General features: G+C 43.8%; 1 protein-coding gene across 2 annotated transcripts in view; it reads left to right on the plus strand.

Annotated features, from left to right (window-relative positions):
• Positions 1-12,614, plus strand: part of SELP (selectin P) — a 31,450-nt gene extending 18,836 nt beyond the window's left edge. Inside the window, exons 11-18 of one of the 2 annotated variants that reach the window (XM_083444688.1) lie at positions 1,979-2,164; positions 2,500-2,685; positions 3,272-3,457; positions 5,040-5,225; positions 7,227-7,349; positions 8,593-8,623; positions 9,804-9,859; positions 10,508-12,614. In XM_083444688.1, the coding sequence (XP_083300814.1) occupies positions 1,979-2,164; positions 2,500-2,685; positions 3,272-3,457; positions 5,040-5,225; positions 7,227-7,349; positions 8,593-8,623; positions 9,804-9,858 (953 nt within the window). In that variant the 3' untranslated portion in view covers position 9,859; positions 10,508-12,614. The remainder of the gene's footprint in view (positions 1-1,978; positions 2,165-2,499; positions 2,686-3,271; positions 3,458-5,039; positions 5,226-7,226; positions 7,350-8,592; positions 8,624-9,803; positions 9,860-10,507) is intronic. The other variant, XM_083444689.1, reaches the window with a different exon arrangement.
• The last annotated feature ends 6,524 nt before the right edge of the window (positions 12,615-19,138 follow it).

Consider the following 19,138-nt stretch of genomic DNA (forward strand, 5'->3'; position numbering starts at 1 on the left):
ATGGTGACTGCACTGTCTCTGGGGTCCATTCACTGTAACAACATTTTTAGTGGCATGGCAGTTCCTCCATATGCGTTCTACATACAGTATGTCCTATGTTCTGCCTCAGATGACACAACCTTGATGGCAGAAAGTGAGGAGGAATTAAAGAACCTTTTATTGAGGGTGAAAGAGGAGAGCGAAAAATATGGTCTGAAGCTCAACATCAAAAAAACAGAGATCATGGCCACTGGGCCCGTCACCTCCTGGCAAATAGAAGGGGAAGAAATGGAGGCAGTGAGAGATTTTACTTTCTTGGGCTCCATGATCACTGCAGATGGTGACAGCAGCCACGAAATTAAAAGACGCCTGCTTCTTGGGAGAAAAGCAATGACAAACCTAGACAGCATCTTAAAAACCAGAGAAATCACCTTGCCAACAAAGGTCCGTATAGTGAAAGCTATGGTTTTCCCAGTAGTGATGTATGGACCATAAAGAAGGCTGATCGCCGAAGAATTGATGCTTTTGAATTATGGTCTGGAGGAGACTCTTGAGAGTCCCATGGACTGCAAGAAGAACAAACCTATCCATTCTTAAGGAAATCAGCCCTGAGTGCTCACTGGAAGGACAGATCCTGAAGCTGAGGCTCCAATACTTTGGCCACCTCATGAGAAGAGAAGACTCCCTGGGAAAGACCCTGATGTTGGGAAAGATTGAGGGCCCAAGGAGAAGGGGACGACAGAGGACGAGATGGTTGGACAGTGTTCTCGAAGCTACCAGCATGAGTTTGACCAAACTGCGGGAGGCAATGGAAGACAGGAGTGCCTGGCGTGCTCTGGTCCATGGGGTCACAAAGAGTCGGACAAGACTAAACGACTAAACAACAACAAATGTTCTGCCTCCACTGTCAGAAGCAGTATGCTGGGAATCACAAGTGGGGAGAGCTTAGACCCCATAGTCATCATGTTGGTCACTGTGAGAGCAGGATGTAGGACTAGATGAGCCTTTAGCTTGATCCAGCAGAGCTATATCATCTGTATCACGCTCCAAAATGCTGAGAAGAGGTGCAGAACACATTCACTCCAGACATGCAGACAGCACAGCCCCAGATGCACAGTCCATTTATTTTTAGCGCACCCAATGGAGATATAATTGCCTTTGACTAAATACAATTAAGGATATAAGTAAATTAAATTGACATAATTTTATTGGCCATTTAAGACACATCTCTGTATGGATCTGTGTTTCTCTGGTGCTTTTTTATGCTTAGAGTAAGATGTAGAGCTGGTTGGCAATTTACTTGCCGTTGTGTGTATATCAGGAGGGCAGACTCTTGATGTGAGTAGGAGAGGCCATAGCTCAGCAGTTAAGATCACAAGCTTTGCATTTTTCCATTTCTGGCATTTCCCGATTAAAAGGATCTCAAGCAGCAGCTGCAGAGAATAGGACCTTTGCTTGAAATTAACTTTGGACTGCTGCCAGTTGGAGTACAGCACTAGAGAGCTCAGTCAATGGACATGCTGCAAGGCAGGTTCATACGGGAAAACTGGATCTCATAGATAATAATAATAGTAATAATAGTTTATTATTTCTGTGCCTCCTGACTAGGTTTCCCCTGCCACTCTGGGCAGCTTCCAACAAATTAAAACACAGTGAGACATCAAACACTGGAAACTTCCCTATACAGGGCTGCCTTCAGACGTCTTCTAAAAGTCAGATAGTTGTTTATTTCCTTGTTAATTTCCAGATTTCTTTAGCACTGATGTCCTGGGTGTCAAAGCTTCAAAATGTGCTTAGTTGCTGTAGCAATATTTCACCACACAAGCATGCAGTTCATCAGGGGGTCGGGTGGGGAGGTGGAATTAACTGCCATCTATCTGCAGGCTGGCCCCAGTCCCAAAGTTAGTACCTTTCGTTTGATATCACACAACGCACGTTGAATTTGAAGTGACTTATTTATTTGGGGTGTATATTGAGAAATCTGTATTTGCAATTCCAGCTGTCCAGTGCCCATCCCTGCAAACTCCAGACAATGGCAAGGGAAACTGCTCTCATCCATACGGCCGCTTTGCCTATCACTCCAGCTGCATGTTCTCCTGCAACTCTGGCTTTGAGCTGGTTGGGTCAGAGGAGCTTGACTGCACAGATCAGGGAAACTGGAGCAGAGATGTGCCCATTTGTGAAGGTAGCCTTGCACCCTCGTCAACTGTTCTTTGTACCCTTTTAAAAACTATTTTAGTTGTTTTTATGAAACATTTGTAAATTGCCTTGACAATAATGTGAAAGGCAAGACATAGATTAATAAAACAATAGCAACAAATAGTAATAGATATTTCATCTGCATTAAGCTCTCCTGTAGCATAAATATTCTCTTCATGGAGGAAATTCCTTTGCAACATGTTTTCCTATATAAATAACAAATGCTTTATCAGTAATAATAATATGCTCATCAATGGATTTTCTTCAGTTTACCATATCTATAACTTTGGCTTTGTTGCTTACTTGTCCTTTCTGCTTCAGCTGTTAAGTGCCCAGGTCTACCTAAGCCCGACAACGGCCATTTAAATTGCACCCACCCTTTTGGGCACTTTGCATATGGCTCCAGCTGCAACTTTTCCTGCAGTGCTGGGTTTCAGCTGCTTGGACTGGAGATGCTTGACTGCACAGCTCAAGGCCGCTGGACTGAACAACTGCCGCAGTGTCAAGGTCAGTGCCAGCAAAACAGGGACAGCCCTGCTTAGGGAAGTTTTTAATGCGTGACATTTTAATGTATTTTTAATCTTCGTTGGAAGCCGCCCAGAGTGGTTGGGGAAACCCAGCCAGATGAGCAGGGTACAAATAATAAGTTGTTGTTGTTGTTATTGTTGTTGTTGTTATTACTATTATTATTATTATTATGCCCTCCAGAGGTGACTGAACTCCAGCTCCCATCCCCTTAGCCAACATCTGGAGAGTGCCATGTTGGCTGACACCTGCAGTAAATGCATTTCCCATAACTCCTCAGAGTTCAATGCGTATGACTGGAAATTAAAGTATACGACAAAAATGCCACAGGTCTCCTATTCCTTGTAAGGAAGCTGACCCCGTAAAATGCTCTTTCAGAAGCTTTCTGCATTGAAGGAAGACCAGAACATAAAATCATATAGTTGCATTTTGATATCTTGGATACGTGCAATATGGTCACCAGCCAAGGGAAAGAAACACTTTATAATTTGAATATGCAACTGCTGCAGTGTATTGTGACTCATCCAGTATTCATGTACATTAAATAATCTGCACATTCCTATTCCAGCTGTCCAGTGCCCATCCCTGCAAACTCCAGACAATGGCAAGGGAAACTGCTCTCATCCATATGGCCGCTTTGCCTATCACTCCAGCTGCATCTTCTCCTGCAACTCTGGCTTTGAGCTGGTTGGGTCAGAGGAGCTCGAGTGCACAGATCAGGGAAACTGGAGAAGAGATGTGCCCATTTGTGAAGGTAGGGCTTCCAGATAACCTTGGTTCCTTCTGGGACAGGCTTGGGCAAACAGTGGGTGCTGCTTGTCGTAAGGTTGCTCCCCAGAATTGGATTAGGGCTTCTTTCCAAGGGTGTGTTGTGTGTGTCTATCACAGTGGCTTCAGAGGCCAAAATATATATCTTATTCAACACTGGAAGTGTGATACAAAACGCTGTAGGCCAGTGATGGCCAAACTTGGCCCTCCAGCTGTTTTTGGACTACAACTCCCATCATCCCTAGCTAACGGGACCAGTTGTCAGGGATGATGGGAAGGGCCAGGTTTGGCCATCACTTCTGTAGGCCTACCCCACTGACGAGCTCCTTGCATGTCTTATCACACTTTCAGTTTCTGTCTTGGAGTTTGTATGGGAAATGGCAGTCAAATTTAGGGCTAGTTAGCAAGTATAGGGCTAGTATATTGCTGGACTCAGGTCGTGTTCTCTCATTCCTGTGAAGGAGGAAGTGAAGCTTCTTTCTTCATTCTCTTCCACCATGTGAAGCTTTAAGCCCAGATTGCGTGCTCAGAAATATTTTTCTGTGTTTTGTAAACCCAGTATTTCTACCTGTGTTCTTCTTGCTGCTGCATGGAATAATGCATGAATCTGACATTTGGAGTTTGTAAGTAAAGCATTTAAACTTACTAATAGTGTGGTCTGTTTATTGCAAGAGGGGTAGAGGAGGAAGCACTGAAAGCGGACTAGAATGTGACGTTTATAAGGTCTAACAGCCTATTATTTCCATGCTTTACTGTGCAGCATGATTCTGTTATTTTAGTACTCTCCTGGGTGCTCACTCTTGCTGGAGAGTGTGGTTAGCCCCAAACTTTGGAGTTAGAGATCCAGCCAAGTCTTTAATTATTACCCCACATGGGTGAACTAGATTTTTTCTACCCCACAGTTTCACTTCTTATTTTACAGCACAACATCAGGGTATTCCATTTGGTTTCCCCACTTAGCAGCCAAATATTATGTCCAGCCTAGTGTTTGACAGTAACATCCTTGGTTTTGGGTTATTTTTCTGATTGTTTATTATTATTATTATTATTATTAATTTCTATACCACTTTATATTTTTAAGAAAAAATTCTCAAAGTGGCTCACAAGCTACATTAAATCATCAAATTAAACAATCCAGAATAAAACATTACTGAAGAAAGTATATAAAATATAAAGTATATATTCAAAGCAACATATTTAACAGTAAACTGAAATATTACATTACAAAGGATGTCAACAACAGAATACACATTTAACACAGCATAATTAGCAAGAGAATAAAATATTATTTCAAGCATAGAACATATCTGCCGCTGTTGCTACCAGTCCTGCCGATTGTGGTTCCTGGAGAGAGGCAGCTGTGGAAGCTCAGGCTCAGTTATCTGGGTCTGCACTAAGAGACAGCCAAGACATATCGCATAAATACAGCTGCCTCTGTCACTTGTCAGCTTTTATTAAGCCGTTTGTCTAATTCTTACAATGCTATATTTAGAAATAGCATAACATGCCTTTAATCCAATGTGTAAAGCAAGTTTGTAGTTCATATTTTCTTCACCTCCCCCCAACAGCAATAAAGTGTCCCCCCCTGAATGCTCTGGGGCAGATGAAGATGAATTGCTCTGGTCCCTGGGACTCCTTCAGATACGGGTCGACATGTCTCTTCCAGTGTGCTGAGGGCTACAACCTCAATGGAACAAGCAGCATTCAGTGCCAGGCCAATGGCCAGTGGTCTCCCGAGATGCCTGTTTGTCAAGGTACCTGTAGCCCCTTTTCTTTTTTTTTAAGAATAATTTTTTATTAACCGACCAATCACATCAAATCAAACCAAATTACATAAATTCCAAATTACACAGCCGAATTTTAATTTTTTGTTGGGGGTACCCATATTTCAAGTTCCGAAGGGGATCCCATCAACTTCTTCCTTCTTGCTGCTGTTTTAATGTCTACAAATCTAACCATATGATGTTCACAGTACTATCCAGTCCTTTCTTATTGTTTTTCCACATCTCTTGTTGTTATTTTCATATATTTTTCCTTTCTCTTTGTGACCTCTGATAGTCTCCACAAGCTGGTTAGAACAGTTTGTAATCCTGCGTGGATTTTTTTTTTTTTTATCCAGTAGCCATATTCAGACGTTTCCCATATAACATCACTTCCATACATCAAAACAGTCTTAGCGTCATTAATCTTCACCAATCTGCCTCCTTTCTCAAACCTCTGAGGAGATTCACTAGGAATGCAGTCTGAAAACAAGTCCATTCTTCCTCCCGGCTATAAATCCTTTGGCAAGATGGCGACTCTGAATTAATTGCTGCGCCGTTCCAAAAGTTCTTATTCCTTCTCGATCTCCATAAAGCATACTTTTGGTTAAAGTTTATCTCCGCACAGACCTTAATCATCCTGCTTGGGTCAGTTCAACCGACGGTTCTAATGAGGAGGGGTTCTTGGTAAATCACATAGAAGGAAAGTAAAAAAGGTCCCCCCCCATTCAGTCCCGTTGCCGACATACCCAGCCTTTGGTGTATCTTCATCGTAAAATATTCCTGTTGCTCCAACCCGTCGTCTTCTTTCGCAGAGGTCCCTTAAATTAGCAGTCTTCACTCCCCTTCTTCACTTGAAATATGTGCATTTGCTTCTTTTGTAATTAATTATTCCAAATTGCTGCAGCTAGTGCGCGATCAGAGACAGCGTCCAGGAGAGCTGAGGTCCACACGGGGGCATTCTGCCTAGGGCCCTCGCCCCCTTCTTTCGAATTTGGGGGTGATTTATGGGCACAGCAGGCAAGGGCAGTGTGTTGGGGCAACAAGGGAGGCTGCCTACTCCCATAACAGCCTCTTAATTACCCCGTTTGGGTCGGAGAGATGGTATTGTTGGCCATCTTCCAATGCACCCCTAGTGGCTCCCCCTGTAGCCCCTTTTCAAGGGGGCTTCCAGATGGGTGGCTTCTAGCCCTATCTAATTCTTCTTCTTCCACTGTAAGCTATAGTTACCGATTGGCTTTCCACACAACTGGAAAGACTGTGATTTTCCTGTGAATAGTTTCTGCTAAAATGCTTAGCATAGAATCACCCTTATTTTTAAAAAAGAAAATAATTCCCAAAAAAGTTGCGGAACTGTCCTGGGGCTCAGGAGGAAGGAAATATTCTGCTGACACAATGGATGGTAGCCAGTTGGTGGTACCGACTGCTTGGTTTGATGTACATTTGCAGAACTATTGCAGTTGGTGGCCCTGCAGACACGTGAAACATGTGAAACAAGTAAGACCTGCACTGATAGTTGAGGAGTGTTCTTGGATGGAAGGGTTTTATAAAGTCTGGGGCAGGTGGCTTGTGGAGTCAACTGATGGTGCCCAGGCTGGTCTTGGCTGGTAAAGCTAAATCCACCTGGATAGCTGGGGGAGCAAAGTGCTGCTGGCACAGCAGAGGTACCATCTTCTGAGGAACATTGAGGGGGTTCTGTGTCTGGCCTCAGCAATGGAGGCAGTTGCCCCCTTTATAAAAAAAAAGATTGAGGGGGCCCACAGAACCTCAGCCCGCTGGAGCCAATGCCTACATTGTACAGGAAGGAAGGGACTCTGAGAAGACAGAACATCATACAGGTGACCATATTGCCATGAAGTCTCTCTGTCTTGATCACAGTCTGCAGCACTTGGATTTGTCATGCTGAAGGTGCCAGGCCATAGAACTGGAAATGAAGAACCTAAGAAGAGCTTAGGTGACTCAGTCTCTAACTGTTAGGTTTGTTATTCATTCCAGAAAATGTTGCCCCTTATTACACAAAAGCTCTGCTTTATACTGGTGGAGCCACAGTATCGGCTGTTGCCCTCGTGCTTTCTGGGAGTCTGATCGCTCTGGCTATCAGACGCTTCAGGAAAAAAGGTAAGAAAACCCAGGTGCCCCAACTTATTTACTTCCCCCAAACAGGTCATGTTTTCAACTTTTTATTTTGATTAACATCTTCTTGAGGAGCTGGATATGTAGAAAGTGCTGGTAAAGTTATGTTCCACAGCACTTCAGGGTGTGTGTGTGTGTGGGGGGGGTGTTTATTGTCCCAGGCTGACTCTCTTGTGTAAAAACAATCCTTCTCTCGTGTTGTAAATTTGAGAGATGTTTTGTGGTAGGCTTATTTCTGATATGTTTGACATGCAGGCAGCTTTTTACATGGCGGGGCTGGGGATTTAAAAATGTCTCCCCACTTACATTCGGAAGTGGCACAGTGGTGCAGTGGCTTTCTGCTACCACAGTCCCCACTTCATTCTGTGCCACAAGCAACACCTGCAGCTTATGCACCTTGTGATATATGGGTGCTTTCAAATGGGGCCTAATATCAAATAAGTCATTTATTTCCCCTACCTTGGAAATTAGATTTTTCTCTCTCTGTGTATTAGTTTTCCACACGTACCCTTTTTTCAGTCATGGATATTCATTGCTATTTCACTGTATGAACAGAGCTTAGCAAAATGTATCTGGGTTGTTGTTGGCTGTCTCCTGTCCCCCCCCCCCCCATCCCCTCCTCCTCCAACTACCTCTATTTTTGTTGTTGTTCTGGACATGCATGCAGGTATTTCTGTACTGATGCATCTGCACACTTTCAAAGAAAGAAAGCACGCAAGAGTGCAAGGCCAAATGTCACCCACCTTAGTTATCATGTTTCACAATGGGGGGAACTATAGTGTTTTTGGGGTGAGGCTGCAGCATCCATTTCCATTTAAGAAATGTTTTAATACTGAGGTCTGGGAATCATATAACCAGTTGACTTGTTGCAAGTTTGTTAGCCAAGGATCTTTTATAGTCAGGATGGCCATAGCATTGTTTGCTGTACATATTTCTGTGTCTGGAACTGGGGTGAAACTCAATGGGGAATTTTGTGCCAGGAATTTTCTGTCTAACTAGTCTCTCAGGATTGTTGTATGAAGAAAAACCCATCTGACTCCCTTTGCTTTTCGGTGGAGTGGCGGAATGCAAATGGAATTACTTCATCTATCACTACTTTGTATTTGAGAACAAATCACTGATATATTATCTGCTGCTTACATAAATAAATGACAATAACTGAATTTCTCTCTCTCTCTCTCCCTCTCAAATTCTCTGCACCATCCAATGGCAACTTTGACTCTGTCAGGGGAAAAGAAAAGGCTCCTTGACCATACCAGGTACTATGAATTACTACATGAAATTAGACCAACCTCTTTTTTCTAGTATTCAAAAAGAATGGCTAATAATTTAATGAGGCATAATATTTAATGTACCAGAGTCCATTCTGACAGATTTGCAAGCTGTTTTGAAAAGAGAGGTAAAGATTAAGACAGAGAGAGTAGATCTGTCATTCAGATCTGGTCAAACAATTTTAATTAACAAGATGTGTAGCATGATCCTAAGCATATTTACTTGGGAGTAAGTCCTATTGAGACTTGGGGCTTCCTTTCTTCCTTGTATGTTCATGGATTGCATCCTCAGTCATTCAGCATCTGAAAGCTCAGGTGCAGCTGTGTCCTGGCACCCTCAAGCCTTTCAGGCAGAAAAATATCTACTTCCCATGATATGGCCAACCAAGATTCTGATTCAAGCCAAAGTGAACGGTTGTCCAAATGACCTCTGTCATCAGTCTTGTTCCTCTATCCAACCCCAAGTCTTCTTTTGTGTCAGTACAATGACCGTTCTTCATAGCTGAAATTACAGTTAGGAAAGGCTGAACTTCTGGTGCTTTTCTCACCAACTCTTGTTACTCAGAAACATAACTTTAAGCAACAGCATTTCAAAAGACGAACACTTCTGAAAGTCAGTACAATGAGGACCACATTGCTGCAAGGGCAGGCAAATTACAGGCTGGGCTGATCCAGATGGTCTTCTTAATGTGTTTTCATGATTATTTTGCTCTTGATGGAATTGGAATGATAACAAGCTCCCACATTCAAGTCAATTTGCACCTTCTTCAAACTTACCAGACAGTCACATGTCAGCAGCAGCAATCAGTGTATGGTCTATAGCTTCTTGCTGACTTTTTCATTTCACAAGTGTTCCTATTTTTATAAATTTTGGTCCTACTTCTTGTGCTATTTTGCTACACCTGGCAATATACCAAATAGAATTTGCTTAGGGTATACTTCTTGTTGATACTGGATACTGGCTTTCTTCTTCTTCTTCTTCTGGAAAACAAAAATGGGGTGAGGGAGAGAGAAACTTGAGCTGGGGCATCCTGGTAATTTGCTGAGTTGAAATTACTTCCTGCGGGAACAGAAATGGAGCAAAAGTGCCTTCTGAGCATTGGGCCCTTTGTTCTCCAGGCTACACCAGCTCTAGAAAAACAACCCTCTGTTTGCATTGCCTTTACAGTGACTTGGGAGCACCTGGTGTATTCTCCAACGCAGGCTTCAGCTCTGCTTTTTAAGGTAAGCCTGCCATTGTGTGGCTTTGATATGTTTCAGACCCACTAGCCCAGTTCTCCTTTCTGAATCTGAGCATCTTGTGCTACACTCCTTACAGAACACTTTTTAATTCACTGTACTGCATTAATGTGATGCTTAGGATGCCAGTACTTTTATGCCCTCTTGTGGCTGGTTTATGTGTGTCAACTAACTGAACTGGGTTGCTTCTGTCTCAGGGCTCTTTCATGCTGCTAAAGCATTGCTCTTCTTACGCTGCTGGGTGGAAGTGCGATTATTACTGCGGTTCCACATTGCATGCTTAATCCTCTATGTGGTGTTGTGCTCAAAAATTACTCAGAAACTTCAACTGGACCAAAATGCAGCAGCTAGATTACTGACTGGGGTTCCACTTAGTTCTCATATAACTTCTGCTTTCAGACAGCTGCATTGGTTGCTGGTTTGTTTTATGGCCCAATTCAAGGTGCTCATGTTAATGTTTAAAGCCCTAAATGGCTCAGGTCCCAAATACCTGAAACACCCACCTCTTTCCTTACAGACCATCTCAGACACCACTTTACATTGGCCTTTGACCCTTGAGATGTACATTTTTAGAACCTACCTTATTTCTGTGATTGTAAGCTGCATTCCTACATTTCATTTGTATCCACACAGAACTCATCTGGATCATGTCCATGGAAGAAAAGTGGTGATGCAATGGGACTTTCTTGCAACCTCATTAATCTGTGCCACCACTGTCAGTGAGAGCTTCTGCTGCCTGGTTGCTGGAGATGGAATAAATTCATGCTTCGGAATACCATGGGCTGGCAGGGAAGTGTTCTTGTCCTCAGGTCCTGCTTGCAGGCTTTCTGCAGGCATCTGTTCTGCCACTGTGAGAACAGGATTCTGGACTAGTTGGGTCACTGGCCTGATCCAGCAAGCCTTGCTTACATTCGTGCTTCCAGTCATCATCCGCACTGTAGTGTTTAATGGATTTCAAATTGTCTCAGCATTTGCCTTCATCACCTGTCTATCTTAGATGACCTGCATTTTTCTTATGCTGTCAGACTCCTGCCAACTCTCAACATTAAGAAGCATTATCATTTAAAGGTCTTGTTGTAAGGCTGCCTAAAAAAAATAATACCTAAACATTAAAACAAACGTGGGGATCACTGCCAAGATATGACTAGATCATGTAATATGCACATACCGTGCTAGTAAAACCTACCTTTGCCTTGCTGTCCAGACTAGGAAAACATTGTTAATTTGTGGGCATAAACTATACCATGGAGAATGCCAGCTGCCACTCAGAACAGGAACGTCTATTTTTTAAAGCAAATGAAAGAGAACATGCTCCAAAGCTGAATTCTGCAGTCAGCACCACATTCTGCACTTGTAAATTTTAAATTGACTGCCTATGAGGCTGCAGTCAGATATTTCTAGTGTGCCATTGAATACATGGCAGCTTAAAAAATCTTTTCGTATACTTTGTTAGCACAGGTAAACCTAGCAGCCTAGCAAATTTTCCACTGGCTACCAGCTATATCCACAGGTAGAATAGAAACACATTCAAATCCTCATTCAGCTCTGAAGCTCATTAGGCAAGGTTGGCCTGTTACACTTAGCCTAACCTACCTCACAGGCTTGTTGCTGGGATAAAATGGGAACTAGGTACGGTTCCCCAAGCTTCTCGGTGGAATGGCAGAATAAAAATGTAGTAATGTCTGCGGACAAACGCCAGCTCCCTCAGCCTGTAAAGCGAGATGAGTGCCGCAACCCCAGAGTCATCTGCGACTGGACTTAACTGTCAGGGGTCCCTTTACCTTTACCTTTAATGTTTCTCCCCCTCAACATTCTTGGGATTTTTCCAATAGATACTGTGCTCTGATACTAGAGCCCAATAGCTTAATAGATCTTAAATATATCAGTACGCATAGTAGCACATCTAATAAGAGACATGATTAAAACAAACAATTGTACCAAAGCTATTTTAATATTTGGCATAGATACAGAAGAATATTGAGCTCAGAATTCTCAACAGTGACAGCTATATGTTATAATGAGAAATCAAAATACAAATGTATGCTAAGTGATTTGCAGTTACAGAGAGAAAGTGAATTGATTTAGTGGATAAAGTTATTTGAAGATAGAATTTTGAAGTCTTATGATTACTGAACTGAGACAAATCCCTAATTTCTTTCAGTATTTGCAAACAATGTATTATTAACTGTCTAGTATTAAATAAATCTGACCCTCTCAGAGAGAGAACAGTTCAAAGAACTAATATCAGAAGACCATACACAGCACCTGGTTAAGTACATTTTGCAGTATAATAATACTGCAAATAGATGAATCAAAAAATACCCATCAACAGAGCTGGGAGAGGAAAGTGAGAGACATGATCCGTAGGTGTGGCCATGTGGGTTTTATGCATTGGTGCACCAAGACACTGGAAAACAGCATCTTTCCCCCCCTCTTTTTTGCATTTTCAAAAACAGGAACAGAGAGCATATTTAACCCCCCTCCTCTTCCCCGTCCCAGTTACAACTTCGTACCAAATAAAGCATATATACATAGACCATATGACTTCCTTTCCTCGCTTTTCGTGGTTCCTTTGCTTTTTTACTACTCCGCATAAGCCGCATTTTAAATCATCCAATTTGTTATCTATTAAATACACCATCTATTTCAACTCTGCTGGATTTACTGGAGACCTGCAAAGCTATGTATCTGTCTATACTGGTTCTTGAAATAGTCAATAAACATTATCCATTCCTCTTTATATTCCTTATCTTCATTTTCTCTTATCCTGTTCGCAAGACCATCCAGTTCAGCATATTCAAACATTTTACACTGTCATTCTTCCTTACTGGGGACTCTGCTTGTTCTCCACCTTTGTGCCGATAAGGTTCTAGATGTGGCGGTGGCGTACAGTAATAAACTCTTTGTTTTTTTGGGACCTCCACTGTTACCATCCCCAAGAGCAAAATCTCAGGAGTTTGGGGGAAAGTTTTTAAAATATCTTTTCAAATTCATTATATATAGTTTCCCAATATCCCTTAATTATTTTACAGGACCACCACATATTAATAAAAGATCCCACAATTTAATTACACTTCCCATATATACCTTTTTCTTTTTTAGACATTTTCGCCAATCTGATGGGTGTTAAATACCATTTGTGGGCCATTTTCATCATATTTTCTTTTGTCACATAACAAATTCATATTTCATAATCAATACAGTGACCCACATCTTTTGTCCGCTAAGTCATGCTCAATTTCACAAATTCCTCTTTAGTTTGCCACTCCAACAGCAGTGTGTACATTTTTTATTATACTTTTATATTTGTATCTAATAAGTCTTTGGTAAACTGAGACTTTTGTTCTGCAAAGCCATTTTTCCTATCTTAAACAGTTCATTAATCTGATGTACCTGTGGGCTGTAGCCAATCCGTAACCAGATTTCTTGATTCCTCAAGATTTCTGAGTCTTGGTTCCTGGCCTGTAAAATCTAAAATTTCACTGCACTGCCCTGATGGGGAGCTCGTTTAAGGCCCTGCTGGGGATTCGCCAAGCTTTCCTGGCCTCACCCCGGGATTTTAGGAGGTCACTTCGCCCAGGTGACTGTCCTCTGTTCAGATATTCGGTATTGAGGTGTGCTCCTGCAGATCTCTCAACCCTCTTCCCTACATGACAAAAAAGTGGAAAACAGCATCATCGAGAACACTGTAGGGAAGGAATCTGATTTGTTATTATATATGATCTTGCTTGTTGTATATGAATATAGGTAAAGGTACCCCTGCCCGTACGGGCCAGTCGTGTCCGACTCTAGGGTTGTGCGCTCATCTCACTTAAGAGGCCGAGGGCCAGCGCTGTCCGCAGACACTTCCGGGTCACGTGGCCAGCGTGACATCGCTGCTCTGGTGAGCTAGCACCAGCGCAGCATACGGAAACGCCGTTTACCTTCCCGCTATAAATAGGATGGATTATTTCCCTCTCTATTTTTTATCTTGCTTTCTTTATGGATTGCATGAAATTTTGATGCATTTCTACAAAGCCATCCTCTGTGGTGAGGAAGATGGGATTCTGTTTCTCTAGTGATTGGTTGGGTTTTCCTGCAGGGGCCAAACTAGGCTTTATTTCTCCAGGGTCAAAGACCCAGTTTGGCACCCCCCCCTTGCACATTTGCATACACACACAGGCTGGGAGCCACAATGGTGCCCCTTTGGAGGCAACCCCCCCTCCGCTCCGGCTAGCCCCTCCATAGCTATGGCTCTGTTTACTGCATCTCTTTCAACATCTGTTTTCAGTTTAATCAAATTGACACAGATGCACATGTTTCCACTTGTTGAAAGGATAACCACTGGAGCATGCCAATTTGTGGGCTCATCACATTGCATTCAGTTGTATACCTTGAGATGTCAGTCTAGGGTACCTGAGAGAAGAGAGGTATAGTGACAAGCACCGCTGAAAAAGACAGCCCCGATGAAGTAGCAGGGAATAGCAGAAAATAACAATTGATCCACCCACCCCAAACAAACCATCTGCAACCCTGAGACCAATTTCTCATTTCTCAGATTATTTCTAAATTGGGTGAATCAAAATTTACAGAGAGAAAGAACCAAGATTGGTGTTGCTTGAAAGTTACGTCATGTGGACTATACAAATTAATGGGAATGCAAAGTGCTACAAATAGTAAACTCTGGTGTGGATAAATCTGTAGTCTCTCTCTACCACCCCCACAGCCCCACCCTGTGCACCTGAAAGTACACTTCCCACTTTCCCTTGGGGTTATAGTGAGACACTGGGTGCGCGGTCCCTGCTTGTTCTGTTCCATCCATCAAGGCTGTGATCCTCAAGGTAAAAATGTCCATGCTTAGGGTGTTCATTATATAGATAATGAAATGTTTTACTTCAGGGGGACAGAGAATTTTGAAGATCATAGAATCATAGAATCATAGAGTTGGAAGAGACCACAAGGGCCATCGAGTCCAACCCCCTGCCAAGCAGGAAACACCATCAGAGCACTCCTGACATATGGTTGTCAAGCCTCTGCTTAAAGACCTCCAAAGAAGGAGACTCCACCACACTCCTTGGCAGCAAATTCCACTGTCGAAGAGCTCTTACTGTCAGGAAGTTCTTCCTAATGTTTAGGTGGAATCTTCTTTCTTGTAGTTTGGATCCATTGCTCCGTGTCCGCTTCTCTGGAGCAGCAGAAAACAACCTTTCTCCCTCCTCTATGTGACATCCTTTTATATATTTGAACATGGCTATCATATCCCCCCTTAACCTCCTCTTCTCCAGGCTAAACATGCCCAGCTCCCTTAGCCGTTCCTCAAAAGGCATCGTTTCCAGGCCTTTGACCATTTTGGTTGCCCTCTTCTGGACACGTTCCAGTTTGTCAGTGTCCTTCTTGAACTGTGGTGCCCAGAACTGGACACAGTACTCCAGGTGAGGTCTGACCAGAGCAGAATACAGTGGCACTATTACTTCCCTTGATCTAGATGCTATACTCCTATTGATGCAGCCCAGAATTGCATTGGCTTTTTTAGCTGCCGCATCACACTGTTGGCTCATGTCAAGTTTGTGGTCAACCAAGACTCCTAGATCCTTTTCACATGTACTGCTCTCAAGCCAGGTGTCACCCATCTTGTATTTGTGCCTCTCATTTTTTTTGCCCAAGTGCAATACTTTACATTTCTCCCTGTTAAAATTCATCTTGTTTGTTTTGGCCCAGTTCTCTAATCTGTCAAGGTCGTTTTGAAGTGTGATCCTGTCCTCTGGGGTGTTAGCCACCCCTCCCATATATTTTCAGTACACTCTCACTAAAGCTTCTGGAGCTGGTTCTGGTCTCGTGTACCATGATTTTGGGAAGAACAGTCCAGTCTCATTAGGAAACATTATATCTTTGGAAGCCGAAGGCTAAGGAGTAAACCCTACACAAATCTGGAGTGGAATCCCTCAGGCGGTTGTGTGGCGCCGTTTACAACCCCTTCTGACAACTCCTGCAGCCCAACTGGTGCCTAACTCTGCTTTCCTTGGAGCCACATCTGCAAGGCCAAGAGAGGGAGTCTTGTCATCTGGGAAGCCCAGGACCTCCAGACACGCTGCCCAGGCTTGCTCCCTGGAGAGGTCACTTTGGGACTGCTGACACCCTTGCTTGATTTTGACCTCACCCCCGGAGGGACACTCCATTGCTTCTCAAGACAGACAAATGCCAACATTAAAAAACTATTTGAAAGAATTTTATTTCATTCACAAAAGAAAATCTGATTATGATAAAGGTTTTCAGACAATGTGTGACACGTTTATTGATCTAATTTTAACATTATTTGTCCACTTTAATGTATTATCATATATAGTTTATAGTAATCAATAAGGGAGTGAGGTGGGAATCAGCTTTGATTGTGGAACTAATGGGTGGGTGCCATGAATATGGATAAATTTACGCAGGTTTCTGGAATCTTGTGCATGTGGCAATAAAGACTAGGTGTGATGGAGAATAATGCTGAGACTGACCTTGTTTTTCTGACAGAGGGCGATGATGGCCCTGCCTCTAACCCATCACAAAAGCCATCTACAAGACAAAAGGGTAACTTTTGATGTCACACTGGGAAAAAGTTATCCTTTTACACGGAGGTTTTTGGGCAAGGTGTTATGGGAACAAGGAAGCGGAAATGAGAAGAGCTCCGCATGGGTGCTGAAGGTCAGAACCACCTTGGCAGTTTGGCCAAAGGAAGGCTGGGACAGAGGCACGGAGATGTCTTGGAGTCCAGGGCTGCTTTGCTTTCAGGAACCAGCCCCTTGTGAGATGTAATGCTGCGCACCTCTCCATCCCAGAGCCAAGCTCTATATGTGCGAAAAACCATACATCCAAAAGACACTGCAGTGTCTGTTGTGCCTCATTCCAAGGAAGCACAAAGCCTAGTTAATTGCCAAGACTCTTAGAACTTCGCACCCCTCAACAGACATTGGCGTGACCTATCACAATATCGTTGCAGAATGTGCCTATAGGTTCACTTTAAAATGCACAAACTGGATGGAATTTCTCCCCTGCCCTCCCCGGTCTCTGTCTTGTCTTCACACATCCACACTTCCATCTAAGAGCAACAACAAGGGAAGGAGCCAAACTGTCGACTCCTGCAGCGAGACCCCGGATTCCCACCCAGGCCCACAACTCACAACTGTTAGACAAAAGCAACCCCAAGGATAAAAGGAGGGTCAAAGATTAGCATGTTTGTAATACAACCTTCATTAGAATAAAATAAAAATTATTTATCTATTTATTTATTTATTTGTCTATTTGGGTTTGTGAGGAAAGGGGAACTGTGTTTTCGGCGGGGGGAGCTGTGCTGGAGCTGCTGGTCTCACTGCTGTGGCTGCCTGGAAGAGAAAAGATTCTTAATTTTTTCATTTTTTTTTATTACGTTGATAGCTCATCTTTCCTGCAAGGATCTTAAGGTGGCCCGTGTTATTCTCCCTTTCTCTTCCCATCCCTGAACTCTTCTTGAATCAGGAGCTGCCTCCCCCTGCCAAGGCAGATTCTCTCTGGCCTCCCTGTTCCTCAAGAACAAAGATCACCATCTCTCACCATCTATATTGGCATCAGTAGCATCCATCCCCTGGTCGCTTGGTCAAACATAAATTGTTTTCAGCCTCACTAACGATTCCTTCTCATCTTTCATAACGTTCACTTCATCATCCCATTTCTCCTCCAATTTCTCTTCCTCCTCCTCCTCGCAGACCAGGGGATGGATTTGGGGGGCATGTGTAAAAAGTGTGTCACCAACGTGTAAAGTTTGGAAAGCCCTGGGTTAGAGTGTTGGACTAAGACCTGGGAAACCAGGGTGCAAATCACTGGGTGGCCTTGTTTTCTTCTGCCCTGGACGCTTGGACCCAAATCCATGGAAACAAGTTACAAGAAAAGAGAATCCGGCTAAACATCAGGAAGAACTTTCTCATGGCAAGAGCCTGTCAACCATGGAGCAGCCTCCCTTGGACTCTCCTTCCTTGGAGGATTTTAAGCAGAGATTGGATGGCCATCTGTCAGGGATACGTTAGCTGAGATTCCTGTGTTGCAGGGATCTGGAGTACTAGATGATCCTTGAGGACCCTTCCAGATCTACGATTCCAGGAATATAATGAGCCGTTACCAGACGTCCCTCATTGCCAGGGACAGTCCCAGGACAAAATCTGTCCCCGGAATGTCCCCGGATTCTAATTAATGTCCCCGGATTTGTTCCCAGAGAGTGGTGGCTGTTACGGCATCGGCAGCTTTGACAATGTTTGTGTGTGCAAGGTACCCCACCTCTCAGGTAGCCCGGAAGATGGCGGCGGCGAGAGGTGCTGTTGCCGCTGCTGTTGCTGGTGCGGACGGCTGGGCTGCATTAGGCGAGCGGGAAAATTTTCCCCCACTCCCCCACTCCTCCTCCTGCTGCTGCTGCTTCTTTATTGCTGTTTCGGCAGAAACTAATGCCGGGGACGGCCTTGCTGTGAGGGCTGAGGGGAGACGCAGAGGGCATATGGTTTATGACGCTCCTTTTCAAATGTCTGAATTTGAGAGGGGTGCAGATGCAAGGAAAGGATCGCTGATGGCGCTCATAAAGGCGGGGCGCGGTTATTGCCTGACCAAAGGAGATAAACCCCCTCCCGCCTCCTCGCTTGTAAATAAAAAATAAAGAATACTCCGCCACATGGCTCCACCCCTCCCTATTGCATTTTTCTCTGCCTGAAGAGTCAGACAGAAAATAGGGGAGGTTTGTATTAAAATACAGTGGTACCTCGGGTTAAGAACTTAATTCGTTCCGGAGGTCCATGCTTAACCCGAAACTGTTCTTAACCTGAAGCACCACTTTAGCTAATGGGTCTCCTGCTGCCGCCACGCCACCAGAGCATGATTTCTGTTCTCATCCAGAAGCAAAGTTCTTAACCAGAGGTAATATTTCTGGGTTAGCGGAGTCTGTAACCTGAAGCGTATGTAACCTGAAGCGTATGTAACCCGAGGTACCACTGCAGCTTTGGTTATCCATCCGTTTGTATTCCTCATGTGCCTTTTTCTGGGACAACCTGACTCTCTGTCCTCTCTCTACCCCTCCTTTTTTTGTTCCTTCCTTCCTTTTCGATGACACTATCTGAATGGTTTCACAGTCCTCTCATCTGTGCTGCGCCAGCCTGGGATCTTGAGGTGCTGCCCTTGACTCCGCTTGCGGGGCCTGGGTGTATGGGGTGCCCCTGGAGAGAATCCCCCTCCCACTTGGGAGGCTTCCGCTGGCAAGGTGGGTGTGCAGGTGAATGCTGACAGGAA

This window comes from Podarcis tiliguerta (genome assembly GCF_965153285.1).
Source record: "Podarcis tiliguerta genome assembly, chromosome: 6".
Taxonomy (NCBI): Eukaryota; Metazoa; Chordata; class Lepidosauria; order Squamata; family Lacertidae; genus Podarcis; species Podarcis tiliguerta.